At 37.1% G+C, this 21,794-nt stretch overlaps 5 protein-coding genes and 1 pseudogene across 5 annotated transcripts in view; 3 read left to right on the forward strand and 3 right to left on the reverse strand.

Annotated features, from left to right (window-relative positions):
• Window positions 1-21,794, forward strand: part of LOC141438735 (polyamine-transporting ATPase 13A3-like) — a 426,124-nt gene that overhangs the window by 86,986 nt on the left and 317,344 nt on the right. The window lies entirely within an intron of this gene.
• Window positions 2,643-3,300, forward strand: LOC141438793 (protein lethal(2)essential for life-like; annotated as a pseudogene).
• LOC141438790 (facilitated trehalose transporter Tret1-like) lies at window positions 3,396-6,744 on the reverse strand. Its single transcript, XM_074102757.1, has 3 exons — window positions 6,084-6,744; window positions 4,885-5,017; window positions 3,396-4,620 (listed from the first exon to the last, which is right to left on the reverse strand). Exons 1-3 carry the CDS (start codon window positions 6,093-6,095, stop codon window positions 3,419-3,421), a joined length of 1,347 nt encoding a protein of 448 aa, XP_073958858.1. The 5' UTR covers window positions 6,096-6,744; the 3' UTR covers window positions 3,396-3,418.
• On the reverse strand, window positions 7,203-10,537 carry LOC141438604 (facilitated trehalose transporter Tret1-like). The gene is made up of 3 exons (XM_074102470.1): window positions 10,448-10,537; window positions 8,957-9,089; window positions 7,203-8,416 (listed from the first exon to the last, which is right to left on the reverse strand). The coding sequence occupies exons 1-3, from the start codon at window positions 10,511-10,513 to the stop codon at window positions 7,203-7,205; spliced, it is 1,413 nt and encodes a 470-aa protein (XP_073958571.1). The 5' UTR covers window positions 10,514-10,537.
• Window positions 14,907-15,668, reverse strand: LOC141438792 (protein lethal(2)essential for life-like). Its single transcript, XM_074102759.1, has one exon. The coding sequence runs from the start codon at window positions 15,516-15,518 to the stop codon at window positions 14,979-14,981; it is 540 nt and encodes a 179-aa protein (XP_073958860.1). The 5' UTR covers window positions 15,519-15,668; the 3' UTR covers window positions 14,907-14,978.
• Window positions 17,335-21,794, forward strand: part of Fim (plastin-2 fimbrin) — a 54,193-nt gene continuing 49,733 nt past the window's right edge. The window contains exon 1 of the mRNA XM_074102684.1: window positions 17,335-17,713. Within this exon, the coding sequence (XP_073958785.1) occupies window positions 17,651-17,713 (63 nt within the window). The 5' untranslated portion in view covers window positions 17,335-17,650. The remainder of the gene's footprint in view (window positions 17,714-21,794) is intronic.

Here is a 21,794-nt window from a genome sequence, read left to right on the forward strand (position 1 = left end):
GATATGAACTTCGATTTTTAAATTGATGAATTGATTGTCACTTTTTTCGAGTCGTCTACCATGGATAAGGCTAAGAACCGTGTTCAGTTTAGAATTCGAATGGTCTTACGGCCAGATTATTCCATAATGGTAAAAAATATTTACTAAATTAATAAATTTAAATTTAAAATAACGAAGTTTCATGAAGCGTGTCAAATTTTCATGGTATACAATTGGGTAAGGTACAGCCACGGTACAGCTAAGTTTTAAAGATGTAAATAAAACGTTGGCTGACTTGAAAACTTTAGTCTGAAATGACGTAAATACTAACTTTTTAAAACTAAAGTCATAAGTCATAGTCATGGGGGGAAATTATACTTAAATCCATAATTCCCGCGGGTACAAGTGAGGCCATTTTCCTTTAGTATACAGGCATGGAATAAGGCGCAATAAGGCAGGTGATGAAAAGAAATGAACCCGACTGTCTTAAAATACTTTTAAATAAAAACTAAAATGGAAAAAAAACAAGTTTAATGGTTACTTACACTCTCTGTCTGTCTGTCCTTGTCGGTCTGTTAAGTAAATATTAAAGAGAATTTTTGAGCTGGTCAGGATTTTGAATGGGTCCCGTCCCGACTGTTGAAGTTTAAGTTTTTTAACAGAATTCTAGACTACTAGATAACCGTTGGGGGAGAAAAGTCATCTAGTGGCGATCACGAACCGAAAGACGAAGCGTTGGCAGGCCTCCCACCAAGTGGACTGACAACATCGTAAGAGTTGCGGGAAACCGGTGGACAAGTGGCGAGCTGTCGCTCATTATGGCGTTCTAAGGGGGAGGCCGTCAACAGCAGACATCTTCCGGCTGATGATGATAATGATGATGAGATAACTACACTTGTTTGTTCCCTATTTTTATTTTTCTTTGGAATCTCACTTCCACGCAATCTGCTGTCTAAAGTCTAAACAAACACTGGCATTAATATGATAGACCGCGACAACACTTTTGTTTTTTTGGCCGCGTTTGTTCGTGGTACGGTCGTGTTGATAATTGAGAATTGTCTATTTATAATGATAATGAGTTGAGAGCAAACCAGAAATTTCAGAAGGTCGTTTTGTTTGTTTAGTTCAAAGCTAAAGACACTGGCACTTGAGGTATCCCATCTTAGGCCTCTAGGTTGGCAACGCATCTGCAATCCCCCTGGTGTTGCAGGTGTCTATGGGCGGTGGTGATCTCTTACCATCAGGAGACCCACTTGCTCGTTTGCCATCCAGTCAAATAAAAAAAATAAAAAAAGACAGGACATTAGTAATAGACATAGTACAGAAACTATGGTCATCATCATGATGACATGACATCACTGTTGGAATAAAGGCCTCCCCATCGACCTCCAGCTGGTTCGGTTGGAAGCGGCCTGCATTCAGCGTAAACTCTGGCTTTAACCAGGTCATTCATCTATCTCGTTAGTGTACGTCCTATATACCAACGCTGCACTTGCCGATCCACGGTCTCTATTTTCGACTGAACTTTTCGGACCTACTATATTGCTTGCCTATTGCTAGTTCAACAAGCTTATTCGTTTGGCTATGTCGGTGACCCTCATTTTTCTAGAAACTAGTATTTACTAGATAACTATATTTAAATAACTAAACTGATACAAAAATACAAATAAACTCATAAGTCATCAGAAAAAAATACGACAACAACGCTTTCGGACTCTGAAAAGATGCCCATGATTCATACACTAGAATCAACACCGCCGTATTATGATTATGATCCTTATTACGCTTTATAATGTTTCGCTGTAACGTATTCCAGTATCACAGTATTCAGAAAATAAACAAACATAAGACTACAAGGTTACGTATGTATTGTCAATAACTATAATTAAGAGGGCGCAATGACCGAAGTCGCATAGGACTTTCGAGAAATATATATCATAGCTTCTCGAATTTAGATTACAACAAGTATAGATATGGCGCTTGACGTAGATGTTTTCGTACGTATACTCAAGGTGATTGAATCGTCTCGTCTAGCAGGTTAGAACTTTTGCACAGTCGTTATCGAGATAATTTTATGGAACGGCCTGCAATGTCATTTGCACTGATTCTACCCTTGGCCGTGATTTAGTTTCAACTGTACCTGTGATCTAGAAGAGCTTTACAGTTCAATGGTTGGTATGTAAGTTGTTGTCAGTAAACGTACAAACGACATCATTTAACGCATTCACTGCCACCGACGCACATATGCGTTTTCGTAACTTCGCTCAGTGCCGCTGTCATAATTATTCATACATTTTGAATGCACATGTGCGTCAGTGGCACCTTTGGAAGTCAGGTGGCAGTGTATGCGTTAAAATTTGCGAACTAAGCATATATAAGTACCTAGTAATTTAAAAGCCTTATAATAATATTAAATTGGCATAATATTAAACCAAATCCCCTGAAAACAATTGCTACTAGTTCTCGTGGTAACTATTTCGGTCTCTTTTCCCTTTAGATAATTAAAGACCCTCTCCCTGTGTTTGCCATTGCATATCTGAAACATTTAAAAATCATGGTAAATTCGAGAACATCCTAAAATAGCTATCACATCTAACCTGCAAACATCATCTACGATCTCTAAATGCGTCGACGCCCGTACCAGAATCGCCTATATATACTCGGACTCAGCCGCATTCCTTCAGTCTGAAACGAACCGCGCTACATTACACACAAACTACAAAAGCTACAACAGAAAATGTCTATTCTTCCATACTTCTTCGACTACTCCGGTCCTCAATGGCCACGCCGGCTGCTCGACCAGAATTTCGGTCTCGCCTTGACCCACAAGACTTAGTTACCGCAGCAACCAGCCCCATCATCCCTCGTTTCCAACCCTGGTGGCCTCAAGATTCTGGATCCTCAATTAAAGTCGACAAAGACAAATGGCAGATCAACGTTGACGTCCAACACTTTGCACCCGACGAAATCACTGTCAAGACTTCCAATGGTTTTATAGTTGTTGAAGGAAAACACGAAGAAAAGAAAGATGAGCATGGATTCATTTCCCGACAGTTTTCTAGAAGGTTCAAGCTTCCTGAAGACAGTAATCCGGATGCTGTAGAATCCAGACTATCGTCTGATGGAGTGTTGACAGTAGTTGCTCCTAGGAAGGTAGAAGCAGTGACTGGCGAAAGGTCTGTTCCTATAACTCATACTGGACCTGTGAGGAAGGATGCCAATGCCATCAATGAAACTCCAAAAGAAGAGTGAAGTGGAAGGTTTTCGATAAATAAGTGAGACTGATTTTTAAACATTTATTAAATATAATTACAATTTTGATGCACTTTATTTTCTTAACGGTGATAAATATACCCTATTTTTTATATATGCAGTAGAAATAATTCATATTTAACTAACTTAAATTTATAATTCGAACTAAATTACATTAAATTAATTCCTATAAAGTAGTTGTTCTATCTTTATTATTATAGCTGTCTTCTATAGCTTGCAAAGTCTTCCCATGCGTTTCTGGCAGCAAAGAGTACAATATTACTGATGAAATTAGTGTTACAATAGCAAATGTACCGTACATGGCTGGTTCTCCGCGCGCGAGTAAGTCTGGAGTTACTTTAACACTTGATGACAGCAAACAGTAAGATATTGCACCTGCCAGACCTGAACCTAAACCTCTAACATTATTAGGAAATAGTTCAGCTATGAAACTCCACCCTATACTAACCACAACACTGGCTACTCCATTATAAAATAATACCAATGACAAAGGTATCCACTTGTAAGGTACTGCTTTTTCATAAAATCGGACAACTACCAAAAGAAACAAAAGTATTACCGTCGCATAAGTACAATACAGAAAGGAAGCCCTACGATGCATAACTTTACCAATCAAACAGATAAGAACGCAGACCCCGACGCGTATAAGGTCAATAATCATCATGACAAGAAAAGTGTCGATTTTCTCATCAAACATTGTGACAACTAAATCATTAGCGTAGAAAGGAAAAACATTAATACCACTGAATTGCATGGCCAGAAATACGAAAAACAAAGTAACGATTGGTCTCCCGAAGCTTCCACTAAATACAATCTTCAACAGTTCTCTGATAGTTAATCCTGCGCCTTTACTCTTTTGCTTTTCTATAATTAGATGCAGTTCATTCTCACTGCGAGCTCCCATACCCCTGAACCATCTAAAACACTCTATAGCCTCATTAACTCTTCCTTTTGATATTAACCAATATGGGCTTTCTTTTAAAAAGAAAATTAAAACCAACTGAATGACGTTAGGAAATATGCAGATCAAGAGCGCTGTCCTCCAGTTAGTCAAATAACCTATAACGTGACTTAAAAGAACTCCAAAATTCATCGCTAAAGTTGGGCATAGCAATATAATGCCTCTATATTTCGGATCACTTATTTCTCCTAAGTAAATAATAGAAGTGGATCTAACAGCACCAAAGCTGAAACCAGTGAAGAATCTTCCCACCATCATAACGTAGAAGTCGTTTGCGAAGGCCATGCAAAGCCAACCGATGATGAAGGGGAAGGAGAGCATGATGTGAGCTGACTTCCTGCCGAATCGGTCCAGCAGACTTCCGATGCACAGGCAGCTGAAGATGGAGGATATTGGTGCGATTGATGCTGGAAAGGATAAAACAAACAAGTTAGGGCAATTTTTGGTTAGCCTTTTTAAACCCAAATATCTTGTTAGTGATATATTTTTAAGAATTGATATTTCTGAGGTCGATACGTTATTTCTCGTTACTGGGTGGTCAATAATGTTGTCTCGGGAAAGTAAAAAAACTCCCGCAAGACACAGACGATGTTGCGAGCAAGCTCGTGGTTTATAAAGAGTTGTTTGAGAGAGAGAGAGAGAGAAAGAGTTTTTTTTGTACATTTACTTACCGATCCAAGAGCCATATTCCTTCGTCCAGTAGAACTCTTCATCTTCCTCAAGCTTCGGCAGGAGGACTGCGCTGATGCCAATAGTTAAGCCTCCAGAAAGACAGAGCAACGACGATGCAAAGGTCACGATAGCCTATACATATAAATATTAGCTTATTGTCAGTTTTTCACACATGGATCTCAAAGTCAAAGTCAAAGTCAAAATATCTTTATTCAATTTAGGCTATAACAAGCACTTATGAATGTCAAAAAAAAACTACCACCGGTTCGGAAAAACCTCTGCTGAGAAGAATCCGGCAAGAAACTCAACGAGGTATATATTTTTTTTAAAACAGATTTACAATATTATTAAATGATATGTATACATGACAAGTATTTAACACAACTTTATTTTTCTACCTATTTTTTTTTAACTATTGGTCTAGTAGTAGTTTTGTTACTTTACATTTCATGTCTATCTATATATTATATAACGGTGGCACAGAATGGTGGTAGTAAAATTGAATAAATCGACTATAGACTATGGAAGCCTTTTTATCGTATGTGAATCGGTAGCATTTTTTACAAGGTTTTATTTGAGTCACACACAACGTTTTCGTATGTTTTTTTCGCAAGTTGTGGTTTCAAAATTTGCAAAAAAATTATTGATAATACAATAGTAATGAAACTCTACGGTCCACCATGCAGGTGCGTCTTCGCAGTCTTAAAAAAAGCAGGTGATCCAATGATAGGTGGTCTAATTATGAAATACTTAATGATCTTTTTATAAAAATGCACCATACCGAGAAGAAATAATCCCTAATTTACAAAATCTGAGGAAAGTTTATACATTTTTGCGTTTTACTCACACAAAGTTGCAAATGTAAACAAATTTTATTTTATTCGAAGAAAAAACAGTTTAAAGTAACTATTACTGTGTATTAAATACAACACATGTTACAATAAAACGAATTCTTTTGCGATTTCAGTAAAATGACTAATGCACGTGTCAGATAATAAATATCTGGGTGACCGAAGTCTGCTCGGGCTAAAACTCGCTAACAATCGTTTTGCCATAGATAAGACCAAGCTAGATCGATTTTCCATCCCCGAAAACCCCTATCAAATTTCATCGAAATCGTTGGACCCGTTTCTGAGATCCCCGAAATATATTTTATACAAGAATTGCTCGTTTAAAGGTAAATATCTAATTTAAATACCTGTTTGTACATTATTATTATTTTATTTTATTTTATCTATATTTTGTACAAATGAAAGACGTTTTCAACTTTATTTCCACTTTCCAGGCACCTGAAGATGTCAAATCTCATTTTAAATATTATATATTTTAACCACTTTCACTACAACAAAACAAGTATATCACATTTTAAACGCTTAAATTTTACATTCCGAGCCGGTCAACTGACCAGCGTTGTTATTATAAGACAGAATTTGTAAATATGTTGTCTGTCTATTGCAAAATACGTTATACGTATTACGGCAGTGCGTTTGACAGTTATTATAGATATTTTAAGACTACATATTGTAACTTTACCGCAGATAATTTGTAATTTTACGGTTGTGATGTTACTTATAAACACTGAAATAAGTCTTCCGCTCCGCCATTAAAACAAACCGAACCTTCTAGAGTACGACAAAATTAAACATTAGTGCACCACGTAAGTATATCTGTCCGGTTAGGGATCATTCATAAATTACATCACACATTTAGGGGGTAGGGGGGGGGTCACACAGAAAATGGATGGATGGATAAATTATTACATTATAAGTACCTACTTAGATCCTTTTTCGTCCGATTTGTATCATTGTTTTATTCTGACATTTCTAAGACTCGTGTAATGGAGTGTAACAAGATGCCTCCTAGGGTTACTGACAGGGTGAACTTTGCCATTAAATCTAGATCCCATTGATGAAATCCCTCCAAATTGTGTAATCTGGGCGTGGGTTCTAAAGAACGCGCGACTCTAATGTTTACCCATGTATTAAATGCATTTCTCCTACAGTTTTCTTTTCGATAACCGACTAATAAATTCGATTACTATAACCAAATTAAACATTTACCTCAAACTGTACATTGCACATGTGGATAAAGCCACATAGAGAAATCTCTCTCCAGATGGTTGTTACATCTGGACCAAAGCCCGAAAATAATAATTGGAAATTGGTTTTGTGCATCCCACTTGAGATGACTCGATAGCGCGATGTAGCTTGAATGACGTCACCAACGCTTGTTACTCATGCCACATGTCGTAGCAGTTTACCTATTCTGTACCTAATAAAATAGGTAAACTAGCTACGACGCATGACAACTATAATCGCTATAAGGTAGTTATTTCCTTCTTTCTTCCATCCTTGTCATTATAATTATCTTCTATATCTTGTAAAGTCTTGCCATGTGTTTCTGGCAATAAAAAATGTAAAATTACAGTAGATATTACTGTGACGGTAGCAAACCCACCGTACATGACAGGTTCCCCGTAAGCAAGCAAATCTGGAGTTATTTTGACAGATAACGACAGCATAATGTAAGAAATAGCACCAGATAAACCAGATCCTAAACCTCTAACGTTCGTAGGATATATCTCTGCTACAAATGTCCATCCTATAATAGGCAAAACGCTGGCTACCGCAGTGAAGAATACGACCAGAGCCAAAGGTATCCATTTTGATGGTACTTCTCTTCCGTAAAATCGAGTAACTGCCAAACCAACCAGAAGTAAGAATGTCGCATAAGCACAGTAAAGAAATGAGACCCTGCGGTGCATATTTTTTGCAATCAAGCAAATAACAAGGCTGGATCCAACTCTTATGACATCGATAACCATCATAACAAGGAAAGTATCAATTTTATCATCGAACATGGCTTGAATTAAATCATTAGCATGATACGGAAAACAATTTACGCCGTTTAATTGAACTGCTACAAAAACAAAGAACAATGTTATGGTTGGTTTTAAGAAGGATCGACTGCATACAATTTTAAGCAATTCTTTACTCGTCAATGAAGTTCCTTTACTCTTTTGCCTGTCCAGAACATCACGCAGTTCACTTTCAGCATGTTCTTCAGGACCTCTAAACCATTTAAAACTTTCTATGCCTTCAACGGTTCTGCCTTTAGAGATTAACCAATAAGGACTCTCTTTGAAATAACAATACAATGCAAACATTAGGATATTCGGAAATATACAGATTAAGAGCGCCGTCCTCCATATTGTATATGAACCAATGATGTGACTGCATAATACTCCTAAATTCGCAGATAGAGAAGGAAATATCAAAAAGACGCCTCGGAATTTAGGATCGCTTATTTCACCTAGATATATAATTGAAGTAGATTTAACAGCACCGTAGGCGATACCGGTGAAAAACCTTCCGATCATCATGGTAAGAAAGTTGTTTGCAAAGGCCATGCAGAGAAAGCCAAGGATGAAAGGAAAGGTGAGGATGATGTGAGCAGCCTTCCTGCCGAATCGGTCGAGTAGTCTCCCGATGCACAGGCAGCTGAATATTGACGATATCGGAGCGAGTGATGCTGGAAAAAAAAGAAAAAAAAACAGGTTTATTTTATCGTCATCATGTATCAATACCCTTATTGGGCCCATGACTATACTATATCTATGTTTTTCTTGAAGAATGCCACAAGGACCTATTTCTAGTCATGTGTTAAAAATGGTATCACAAAATGACTGAAAGTTTAACTGATATAGTGATTATGTAATTATGACGTTTTTTTAATTGAGATGTAGTAATAATTCATTACATTGAATTAGCAACCGTAAAGTGTAACACTTTAAAGAGTTAATTAAATTTTCCGAAGAAAAATATTTAAAGGGACAACTGGGCATAATATCCCAGATTATTTTTTAAGCTTTACGAGTATACTTCCTATTAATATGCTAAGTAAGAACGTTAGTGAAGATATTCGTTATTCAGTCAGACAGAATGTATTTAGATGAAATTTGGTAAAGTCCTGGGAAAGATTAGGATAGTTTTCATTCCAGAAAATCACGTAAGTACTAACAATCCATAGCGATAGCTAATTATAAATAAATATAAACCTTAAAGTACTAACCTATCCAAGAGCTGTACTCCTTCGTCCAATAGAACTGATCATTTTCCTCTAGCTGGGGCAGCAAGGCCGCGGTGATGCCGGCAGTTACACCACCAGAGAAGCCAAGAAGGGAAGAAACAAGAACCGCAATAGCCTATAAATAAAAAGTGTGTACGTGTGGTCAGCTGGAGAATAAAAGAATGTTACTATGCCCTAGTAGGTACTTAGGGTCTATTTCTACCTAATGGCTAGAATTATGAACGGTTCTCATAATTCTAGCAAAATATTTTTCGCATATGTTTCATTTCCCAAGTATCAAATATCTCCAAAACCATATTATTTTCGGAACTTTCATAAAACAATTTTTTTTTCGGGGAGAAAATGCATTTACGCCTACCCACTAAAAACTCCCCGGGATTTCCGCCTCGCCAACCTAACCTAACCTACTGTGCTCTATAAAGCAGCGTTTCCACCAATAATGTGCGAGGATGTGTTGCGATGCGAGGGATGTGTTTTTCATTAACCAATAGAAACGCTTCATTTACACAACCTCGTACAGCACATCTCTGGTGGAAACAGCTGAGCGGAGTGAGGCGAGGTAAATGAAGCGTTTCTATTGGTTAATGAAAACATATTCCTCGCACATCTCTGGTGGAAACGCTGCTTGAAACCATAAGAAAATATTCTGAGTAAAATTTTTGGTTTCGGAGAAATTTGATACTTGGGAAATTAAACATTTGCCAAATGAAACATTTGAGAATAAAAATTGTGCGAAACGGCAGTACCTACACGATTAAGAACATCTTGCAAATGGGCCAATCAACTATTTTACCGACACTTTGGCGTTACCAAAAAATCGTACTTCCAACAAGATATTTCACGGTTTAATAGCTTAAACTTAAGCAGGATGGCATGTATTCATGTACACCATCTATTAAATTACAGAAAAAATATGTTTACTTCTACGAATAAATATTCTCTGGATACGGCCGAACTGGCGCGACGCGCGGTAGATGTTTTAAGCCCCGCCCGTCGTGGTAGACATTCCGCGGAATGGTTTTTCGGGCTTAGTTACGTTTCCAGAGAATATTTATTCGTAGGTTTACTTCCAAAAATCTGCAATTGTTTGAAAAACGCCGTGGACAGATTAGTGTGGGTAAAAAAGTTGATTGGCCCAAATACCATGGTTGCAATGTGGTTGTGTGAAACATTAATATTAAAAATCTTTAATGGTGATTTTTCCACCGGCGAGGCGAGACGAGACGAGGCGAGACGAGAATTGAAATTTGTATGCATTCGCGGGCGCCGCCATACAAATTTCAATTCTCGTCTCGCCACGCCGGTCGAAAATCACGTGGAGACTTCGAATGGTTACAATCACTAACAGTTTAGCTACCCCGGAAACGTTTATATTTTCTGGTTAAAATACTCAATACCTGTTTCAGCATTCTAGCTATAACATTTTAAACGTGCAAGCGACCATGATTAAACAATGAATAAGTACCTACTTACTTGTTTATACAGATGTAAGGAGCCGCCAGTGTTTTTCCACGTTTTCATGCAATTTAAGAATTTCATCTTAATTTTTCACCATTTTTTTTCACTAAAACTTATTTCAACACTATTGTTACATGCCTAATGAAGTAACGACTAAAAGAAAACCTATTTCGAAAAAAAAAAGATATTCACGTCATTTATTTTTATTTTATTTAAAGACAATTGTTTTTTTACAAAAGAGGCAAATAGGCTGACGGGTCCCTCGTAGAAAGCGGTCACCGTCACCCATTGGACGCCTGCAACACGAGGAGAACTATACATTACTTATTCCATTTGAACGTAAAAACTATTTTTAATTAAGGAAACGTGATAACCGAAGAATATAATGTGAAGGCGTGACTGTCGACAGGCTATTGCTTTTATGAGTCAATTAAAACTAATTATATACATATGTTGCAGTGTAGGTACACCAACCATATACCGTTTCAAATAATGGAACGACCTGTATAAACAACATACTGGCACTGCAACAGCCAAAGATAGACTAAATAAAAAACCGGCCAAGAGCGTGTCGGACACGCCCAAAATAGGGTTCCGTAGCCATTACGAAAAAATTAAGTAATATTTTTCTAAGGATTTCGTATTTTATACGGAATCTTCCAAGTTTAGGTATATTTTATACCTTAGGCTGCTATTTATTACTCTTAAACTACTAATAATTCTCAAGCAAACTTAGCCGTTATAGTTTTCCTTGTAAGTTTGATATACTTAATACCACTGCGAATTTTTTCAAATTTTTCCACCCACCAGTTTAGATTTTAGACGGGAAGGGAGGGGGGGGCGGCCTATTTTAATGAAAATTTGCAGTTTAAAGTTGAATATTTCGCAAACAAATCACTGAATCGAAAAGTCGTATTAGAAAACCCCTTATGTTTTTAAAAGACCTATCCAACGACACACTATAGGGTTGGAGGAGAAAAAAAAATCACCCCCACTTTACGTCTATGGGAGGTACCCTATAAAAAAATTATTTCATTTTTTATTGTACTATTTTGTCGGCTAAATTTATATATCCGTGCAAAATTACAGCTTTCTAGCATTGATAGTCCCTGAGCAAAGCCGCGGACGGACAGACAGACAGATAGACATGGCGAAACTATAAGGGTGCCATTTTTGCCAATTTGGCTCCGGAACCCTAAAAAGGGCAACACCCACAGAAAGCGTGCGCGGGTCGGGTCGTATCCGCCCCGCCGCCGCGTGAGCCGCGCGTTTCGTTGTCACACAGAGCGGGTCGGAACCGCGACGGGCCCGCAGCGGCTTGTTGTCAGTTTGAGTTTAGTGACTTTGTCTCTAGAAGTGACGACTTTTGGACCAAAAAAGTGAATGATTACACACACAGATATAAAAATAAATAAATGATTCATCGATAATATAACAAATCATTATTGCTCATAATTAATCGATAGTATACTTTAATTTACTGATTGCACAAAAGAAGAATATGTTGTTTGTTGTTTCTTAAAAAAATATGGCTCTGTCCATCGGAGGACAATTTTGCCAGTGTCTAGTAGTTTTGCCGTTGTACGGTAAAAAAAATCTAGAAAACGAAATATGAGAGGTGATGGTGGATGAACGATGACAGCGCGAATCCCAAAAGAAGAATAAATTCAATGAATTAAATGAATGAGTAAATGTCAAAATCCTGATGTCATTACACGACATGTAGCTGTGTGTGTACTCATTCACTTCAACTCTGTGGCACTACCTATACTAACAAGTTTTAGGGGGATTTCCAATTAATCATAGCAATTTTAGGGGTTTTTAACTTGAGCTTTTTACCCTTTACCAGGCCCCGAAGAACCAGCGTATCTTAATACGTACTTTATATGCTGTTGCAAACGTATTGAACGCCTTGTAAAAAATGTATTTATGAAAGTCGGAGATCTTCCTTTAAACCAGAAATAAATATGTGGGTTACGGTTATCCCATCGCATGTCTAAGTAATGAACTGTCATACTAGATTTTGTCTTATTAATTCTTGATCAGGCCAAGGGATATATTCCACCACATCTTATATCGGTTATAATAGTCAAGGTTTTAACTCCAAATCTCCTACGAAACATTATATCAATCACTGAAAACATTATTTTATGATCTTCATTCATGACACGCTTTAAAATCCAATAATATATCTTTAGCAGCCGTTTAAATCCACTTGACCAGTGATGTTAGTGGTTTGTTTACAAATTCTAACACTTTACTGAATTTAAGAAAAACACAAGCAGATATATCGAACCATTTTTTGTTATTTTCATGATTTTTTCTACTCCTATACTGTAATCTGTGATTTACTTAATCACGAACAGTAATATAACAGCATACATAAAAAGATTCTGGAAAAGTCTATATTGTCTATTCCCCATAACAGCACTGTAATCGTAATGTTTCTAAAACGATACTGCAAACTGCAACCACTTACTTTTTTTTCTTAATTCGTACGTTCGGACAGGCTAAGGTGCAGCCAGTTACATATTTTATATGGTTTTTATACAGAATAAAAACTTTCCGAACATAATCCATAGCCTGCCAACGCTGCCAACATAAGTAACGCATATTTTTAACATCGTCACAGGTAAGTAAACGTGAATCAAAAACAAAATTTTACTTAGACAAATTTTGACATTTTCATATTTGTCACTTGTTTATTGTTGTTTACCTTCTCTTTGCGTTTGCCATACTTTTTACTAAAGTATGAAAACGTTTAAAGTTTACTATTGTCTAATTTTGTATTGTAATTTATAAGTATCCAGTCGAAGAAAAAGTATTGTATGCAACGTTGTATAAGTAAGTCAAAAAAAGCTCGTGGCGTCTTTTCTTACGATGTTCGCTAAAGCTCACATCGTAACTCACGCCACTCACCTTTTTTTGAACCCTGTTATACAACTGTTGCATAAAATACTATTAATGATTGTAAGGTAATATAATCATATATTTTTCTAAATACTCCTGCATCCTTGTGATAGGACTAGAATTAGGATGTGGGATGACTCTATCACATTGCCTGGCTAGAATTTTCCTGTGTGGGAACTATTCTTCCCATGGCCCGATTAGATTTTGGGTCTCTTTGGTACATGAATTCGTTCTAGGTTGAACACAAAAACTGTTTAATTACTTACGTGAGTTTTTATGACATGACAAGACAATTTACCGGGCCATGGGAAAAATAGCTCCCACACAGTTAAACTCTAATAAAGCCATGGGATAATGTCAACCCACATCCTAATTCTAAGCCGTGGTGGCCTAGTGGTTTGACCTATCGCCTCTCAAACAGAAGGTCGTGGGTTCAAACCCCGGCTCGCACCTCTGAGTTTTTCGAAATTCATGTGCGGAATTACATTTGAAATTTACCACGAGCTTTGCGGTGAAGGAAAACATCGTGAGGAAACCTACACAAACCTGCGAAGAAATTCAATGGTGCGTGTGAAGTTCCCAATCCGCACTGGGCCGCGTGGGAACTATGGCCCAAGCCCTCTTGTTCTGAGAGGAGGCCTGTGCCCAGCAGTGGGACGTATATAGGCTGGGATGATGATGATGATGATGATGATGACATCCTAATTCTGGTCATACACAATAATGCATGAATATTTAGCAATGTTTACGATTACATTTAGCTTTCAACACTCAAAATCTACAAAATATCAAAAAATTGTTCGACCTATGTACTTCTGTTTCATAGAAATTATGGAAAGTGTTCGAATTTCTCCGTAGTTCTGAAATTAGCGTTCAAGTGAATTTAAACGGCTGCCAAAGATATATTACGCAATTTAGAAGAGTGTTGTGAATGAAGATCATAAAATAATATTTTCAGGGATTGACAAAATATTTTGTAGTGGTTTGGAGTTAAAACCTGACTACGGTTACCGATATGATGTGGGTGGAATATATCCTTGGCCTGGTAAAGAGTTAAGGGTCGGTAACTGCAATGCGCTTGGCCCGCGCGCTGTTTTGTGACGACGGCCGACGGTCGCGAGCCCGCGCACGACCCGCGTCCGTCCTCTGTGTGATGCCTGCCTAGCTACCTACAACTATGTTTTTATTACAATCAGCTATATAGATGTCGACATCACATCACTAGTGGCCGGTGTATCGTGTTCGTGTAACGTTGACCCACCGTACCACCCGGCACCCTGCTTTTCGTGTACATGCCCATAAAAGCTCAGTCAGTTTCTATGGGCGTGTACCTACACAAAAAACAGGGCCGGTATTTCCATGTCAGTATTATCCGTGCCGGGAAAGTGTGTCAACCACCAGCACCAGGGGGGTATGGCCAAGGTTACGTACGGGAGCATCACACACTCATCTATGGGGAGCATGATGTAAGCGAACTGATACATTCGTTATAATTATTTATTTATATTATAAAACTAACATTCCTAACTAATAGGTAGTTTATGTAAAATTAATAAAACAAACCTTAAAAACGACCTTAAATTTATTAAGAACTTAAAACAATCAGTCTCATTAATACCGGGAATAAAAACGAAAATTACTTGCTAGTATGATCACCGTTGGCGTGATCCTGAATCTCCTTGCGTACCGGGCCTGTCTGGGCAATGGTCACGGTGCGTTCACCCTTCACCTCTGGAGGCACGGTTCTTGGGGCAATCACGGACAGCACACCATCAGAAGACAGACGGGACTCCACTGTCTCCGGAGCACATCCTTCCGGCAACGCGTATCGCCGTTTAAACTGGCGAGAGATGAAACCATGTTGATCCTTCCTCTCTTCATGCTTCCCTTCAACGACAATGTAGCCGTCCGCGGTCTTCACAGTGATCTCTTCGGGCGAAAAATGTTGCACGTCCAAATTCACCTGGAACTTGTCCTTGTCGGCCTTGATGCTGGAGCCGAGGTCGCGAGCGGCAGCAGCCAACTGACGCCATGGGCGGTAGTACTCGCGATTCATAACTGGACCAATCGTAGCACTGAGAATATCATCAGGAGTCAACGCCAGGCCAAAATGCTGGTCCAGCAGACGACGTGGACGATCAATTTCGTAGTCGAAGAGGAATGGAAGCAGAGACATTTTTTCTTCAGCTGATTAAACAATTCTTTCTTGAAATAAAACGAGTGTCTTCGACGAACGTCTCGGGGAAATGATCGCAGATTGCAGTTGTTTCGAATGGCTACGAATCGAACTCGACCGTTGTTTGAATTTGAATGACGTTCTAGCGGCGCGCGCAAGGCGGTTTTATTGGAAGAGGCGCCCTCTAGAATGGTCCGGAAGTTTCGCGACGGCAGGGGCGCTTACGGTTGCGGGTCGCTCATTGCAATGTATGTATTTCGGATTCCAATACGAATTTTTATTTGAGTGAGCTTAGAAATACACGACAAGCATTATTAGATGAACAATAAAACGTGTATGAAATTAACTTTGGGTAGATTTCTCGAATTAATAAAGTTAGAAATATTTTAGAAAGAGGCATTTGGAAGTTTAATATTTAGATCATTTCAATGCAGGAAATATTCTCTTACATTCAAGACAATTCCGTGAAGTGTAGAAATTTTCAATGTGTGCCTTATTATTATTATTCTATTCCGAATACATTCTCTGAACATGGGGCACCTTCCCCAGGCTCGGAAAATACATAATTATATTTTTTTAAATCTTATATTTACATAATTATTATATTTTTTAATACACAAGACTATTCGAAACCTGATCGAAGCAGTGTTTAATTTGGAATGTGGGTGGATTAGAAAAATAATACTGACCTTATTTATTTTCAGATATTGGTAACATACACAATTTTTTACACATATGGTCGTTGGGGCCAAAAGGTTTTCGAGTAAAAACCGCGGATCAGCAAGCGCAGTAGGACGTCCACAAACGAGATGGATGGATGACCTGCAGGGCTACTACGTAACTCGAAACTCGAAGTTCGTGTCGTGCGGTCCCTCTGACACTTATACTATTTAATACGAGAGCGAGAGGGCGGCACGATACGAACTTCGAGTTCTGAGTTTCGTAGCAGCCCCGCTGGGGGACAACTATGAAATTCAATAATCGAAGTTCGTATCGTAACGTCCCTCTCACTTTCGTATTAAATAATATAAGCGTCAGCGGGACGGCAAAATACGAAGTGCGAAACTCGAAACTCGAAGTTCGTATCGTACCGTCCCTCTCGCTCTTGTATTAAACAGTATAAGTGTCAGAGGGACCGCACGACACGAACTTCGAGTTTCGAGTTTCGTAGTAGCCCTGCAGGTTAATGTCGCGGGTTCACTGTGGATGCAAGCTGCTTTCAACCAAGGAGGTTTGTGGGAGAGACCTACAGTGGACGTCATACAGCAGATAGATAAGATTTTTTTTACCATTTTCGAATTTATTTTCCTAATGATGCGAAAATAAAATAGGACTCCAAGTTTTAGAACACTAAGTAAAAATGTATATTTATATTTTGGTCGCGAACGTCCTACACGTTGAACAGCCCTGATTCCGTATCTTTGGAGAATATTCTGTGATGAAATTGTTTGGTTGCCGTTTCTGGATTATTCTATAGCACTGCACGCCATCTAGTGGTGAATAGCAGTACTTGATTCAACCATAGCAACGCAAAAATTGTAGATTACGTTAATTAAACAAAGATGTCACTGTTGTAATGCCTCACTAATGACATCTATTGACATTATTTGAAATTGTTTAATTATTGCTATATGCAAATAATTTGTGTTCATATTATTCGCATATTTTTATCCAGATCATAAAACAATGCTAATTTTTATCCAAAAAAAGAGTCCGTATAATTTACAAATAAAAATACGAAGTACAAATAATTCTTTTAAAAATCTTTAATTTATGACAACACTGTCAGGGGCGCGCTGCGTGCGCCGCTACCTGCGCTGAGCTGCTGCTGGTTGGTTGGTTTCATTCAAGTTGGTTCGGATTGGACTTTGGTTGAGTGGAGCGAGTTTCGCTGTTCGTTTTTGCAGTAAATGTTTGTGATTACGCTGCGAGTGGCGTGCGTATTTGCATAATCGCATTACAATAAAATAAAGTTCTGTGCTGTGATTAAGATTATAACCGATTTTATATTTTTATAGTATTTAGTGTGTAAGTGAAATAAGTGCGAGTTAAGTTCGTTTCGCACCTTGAAACAGTTACGGGATTGTGGTCGATGTTGTGATCTTAGTTTTTGTGAGCATACATTTGTGACAATGGCAGACAATTCCAAATTAACGCACGAGGAGAGAGCTGAAATCCAGGAGCAATTCGCTCAGGTATTTATTACATTTTATACAAACATCGGTTTCAAATTTTGCACCCGGCCGGACCACCTAACTTTGATCTATAATTTAACCGGAGTGGCTGATGCATAATATTTTAAACGTATACAATTACATTTTAGTCGGTATTTAGTGCTTTCTATAACTATGTCTTTCTTGCCTTATAAGGTACCCGAACTGCGTGTAAAACATTAAGATTGAGAACCGTGTGTGGTCTGGTCCGGTCTGCCTTGAAAATAACCTAGCTTGGGTGCAACCAACTTTTTTAAAATCCGAATTGTTTTATCAAGGTGTTACAATAATTATGCCAAGGTGCTCACTGGTATTACATATCTTAAATATTATATTATATTGCACCTGTTATATCTGTTATCTATCTTATCAGGGTTGATTGGTTTTCAAGATACCTATAGATAAACTTGACCCATTCGGCCATTCCAACCAAACTGTAGTTAATTTTTTTATACCCAACTATTGTTTACCCGCGAATTCGCTCGCATGGACCATTAGATCTAGCATTTGAAGGTCCAGGATTTTGAGAAATTTTCATGGGAATTTCCAAAATTTTCAATTTGTTTGTCTTTCATGTGGCATAAGGAAAAGCCATGTAACATTTTTATTTCCAGGCTTGGTTGAAATTACGAGATTTTACATAATTAGACAATTAGATAAATACATAGACAATTTTATTATGATGATGATGACATAGTTCAGGTACCCAGATCCTGTGGCACTAACTAACTTGAAGAACATTATTTATCTATTTGATAAATTTCATCACATTAAGGAAAAAATACACACAACTCACAAAATTATTTCCTTTTATTATTAGTATGATGACCTTAGTCTTCAAACATAAAATATCTGTACTATACTAGGTTTGGATAGGTATTTAACTAAATATAAATAAACTTCAGCTGCCAGATTTGGTATATTCAAGGTTTTTATACATTATCATTACAAACTAGACTAGTGGTATTTTAATACATAAATGGAAATGTTTAGATAGTTTAATGGGGGAATTTCAATATTTAAGACACCAACTGACATTGTTTTGTTTACATTTAGTTAAATACCTATCCAACCAAACCAAGTATAGGTAAATATTCCAAGAATCCTCCTACTGATAATAGTAAAGATTTTTTTTTATTGTGTTTGTCACTGATCACTATTGTGTACCTACTGTACTGATTGTCTCAAGGCTCTATACACCTATGAAACATGTAGGTATGTGAATAGTCAAATTAAATAGTACAATGGTCTACCTTGACAAATGGTTTAACCCCTCATATGGGGGAACTAAAGAAGTACTGAATTTATAGTCTCAACTGTTTTAAATAGCACAAATTCTGCTGATTTAAAAAAGCATATGAGGGGATAAGGATCACAAATTGTTAAATACATTATGTTGGTGAATGTACAGTCAAGGGTGTAAATAATGTAACCATAAGTAAGGGTGTAAATAAATACAGCCAAAGTGGCATAAAGGTGTATATGTAGATAGTTTTGATGTTTTGGGTTTGGTTCTTTTTGGCGGATATTTATGCCCTAGAGTCTAATGGCTAGGGCCTAGACTGTACCTACCTATACTGTTATTTACTAACTTCACCTAATTGATATTTTATTCCAGACATACCTGCTTGTAACATACTATACTGATACAAGACAAGGGCTATATAGACTTCAAGTTAAAGTTTTAAAAAAAACTTTATGCTTTCATGTACACTTGGGAGCAAAGAAATCGAGCCAACCTAGCAAATTTTTATGTTTCCATGATAACACTTACAACCTAAAAAACATAAAAATCAATGTAAATATTGCAAGGGCGCCTTGATTTCTTTGCTCCTAAGTATATTAGAGAACTAACTTTATCCTGCATAACTTTATTTGTCAAATAACAAAGCTTACTGAAAAACTTCAATGTCATAGTGACTAAATTCTATGGTGCCCTAGGAACAGGAACCAAATTAGCTTACAACACAATTTGCTTTCCTTTCCTGTGGCCGTATCGTCTAGCGCTCTGGTGCTAGTGTTTGCATTCTATACCTCATTCTACCCTCAGTCTATCCCATAATTATGACCATAAGAAGTGGTGAAAACAATTGTGATTCTGAGTATGTTAGAGAATTATGCCTCCAAGTTTACAGCTTATTTGAAATTTAAAACCAAGCCTCCGTTGTCCCAAACAGACAAAAGAAAACTGTAGCAGTAAGAGCTTCCATTTTGTGCTATAATATGTAAGACTGATAGGTAGTCATTCTGTTCATGACTAAAACATGTCAAGGAGACAATTATATACACCTTTTGAATACTAAAACATGTGGCACAGTACAAATACCTCTTGGGTAATGTATGACACATGCCTACCTTTACACATGGGTACATGTAGCTTATGTGACTAAGATAATGTTTCTTAACAAAGTGTTATTAAAATACTTTAGAAGGAATTCTATTCTACTACTATGATATATATAGCAGATCAATACTTGCGACATTGTGTTCTGAATTATTTAACAGTACTGCAGTTGTTGGTTCACTTGCTAATATACCCTAAAATCAATCAATCTGTTTCTGATTGTCATTGGTAATGGTCAATTGGTCACACGATTCAGTAAATGAATGTTTCTAAAGGAAAGCATAATTTTTTAAAGGAAAGGTCTACCGGACTTTCTGGGATTTTACCTACTCTATGTAATGTATTGCTTTCATATTGCAACAGAGTCATACTGAACCAATGTAGATGAAATTTGGCACAGAGATGCTAAAGAGACCCTGGAAAGAACAAAAGATAGGTTTTAATGCAGAAAATTGTATAGTTCTCTAATTATTCACCGGTTGACTGAGCCGCTAGATTAATTAAATGACAAGTGAATATAAATATCCCGCATTAATTGACTCAACAAACTTAAACTGTTATCTAGACAAAAAGACCTAAAAGGCTTGCAGCCAGTTTTTATTATTTAATCATATTGATTGATACAGAGGTTGCTTGTACCAATGGAAAACATAACTATACGGATGATGTCAGCTAAGTCAATAAGGCACTTGTGCTGCTAAATGTGTTGAATTAATTTTAAGTAGGCACATGTCCTTGGCATTATTGAGTATGATTGTGGAAAGTTTTTGAATAGAAAACACTATTGGTTCGTTTCTATGACTGGTGGTGCCATCACCCTATGTTGAAATTGTAGCAGTTGAAATACTTGAATCATAATCCACTATCACTATGGAATGTTCTCACAGTACAAGTCGTAATTGTTTCTCCTGTATGGCAATGTAGTCTTAGTGGCAATAGAAAATGTTCAAGTTTGTGATGATTAATATGTATATGTTGGTTTTACTATAATGTACCTAGGTCTAGGTAATTATTTAGACTTAATTAAGCAAGGCAGTGAAATATCTTTGGTCAGTTGCATCATTTGCACTTATTAATTGATATTTAAATAATTATCTGGTGATGACTGTAATGATTATTATTACTTACTCATAACAAAAAATTTAAACTTCATGTTATCATTATATGTCATATTTTAATGTCTGTGAGTATACATTATGCCTCTTGCTCATGTTAGTAGAAGTTAATTCATTGTTAAGTCATTAACTGATGAATGTACCTAATGTTTGTGATTAATCAACTCAACAAAAATTTCAACCATGTAGGTACATAAAATGTGTTTAATTAAATATATTAACATTTCTATGTATGGGTCTTGCTCATTAAGTTGGTATGTAGATGATCATATAGACAAAAACAGTTGATACTGAGAACTTATCTGTTCCATTAAATATAAACATAACTTTAGCTACTTGATGAAATACAGACAGACAGGTAACATAAACAAACTTGGCACTCCTTGCTGTAAGTGGCAATGATTCACCAAAGAACACTTTGAACTATAAAAGGAGTTGTTTATCTTTTAATGTCTTTGATCTACAGAAGCTTCCTATAAGAATATTAACTGTAAAGAGATTACTTGTTCTCTATGGTTATTGCAAAGAGAGTATAAGAACACTGGTTTTATTAAAAGAAGAAGAAAAGGTAACTTTAGCTTATTCTTTTTTTCCTGTAAAACAT

The sequence above is a fragment of the Choristoneura fumiferana genome, chromosome 19 (assembly GCF_025370935.1).
Source record: "Choristoneura fumiferana chromosome 19, NRCan_CFum_1, whole genome shotgun sequence".
Lineage (NCBI taxonomy): Eukaryota > Metazoa > Arthropoda > Insecta > Lepidoptera > Tortricidae > Choristoneura > Choristoneura fumiferana.

Bases quoted from the DNA above. Each gene is read 5' to 3' on its own strand.
- LOC141438790 (XM_074102757.1), bottom strand. The intron at 4,621-4,884 runs GTAAGTAAATGT...TATCCTTTCCAG, and splicing joins GGAATATGGCTCTTGGATCG to CATCAATCGCACCAATATCC.
- LOC141438604 (XM_074102470.1), bottom strand. From the start codon at position 10,513: ATGAAATTCTTAAATTGCATGAAAACGTGGAAAAACACTGGCGGCTCC. The intron at 9,090-10,447 runs GTAAGTAGGTAC...TTTTATTTATAG, and splicing joins CCTTACATCTGTATAAACAA to GCTATTGCGGTTCTTGTTTC. The intron at 8,417-8,956 runs GTTAGTACTTTA...TTTTTTTTCCAG, and splicing joins GGAGTACAGCTCTTGGATAG to CATCACTCGCTCCGATATCG.
- LOC141438792 (XM_074102759.1), bottom strand. From the start codon at position 15,518: ATGTCTCTGCTTCCATTCCTCTTCGACTACGAAATTGATCGTCCACGT.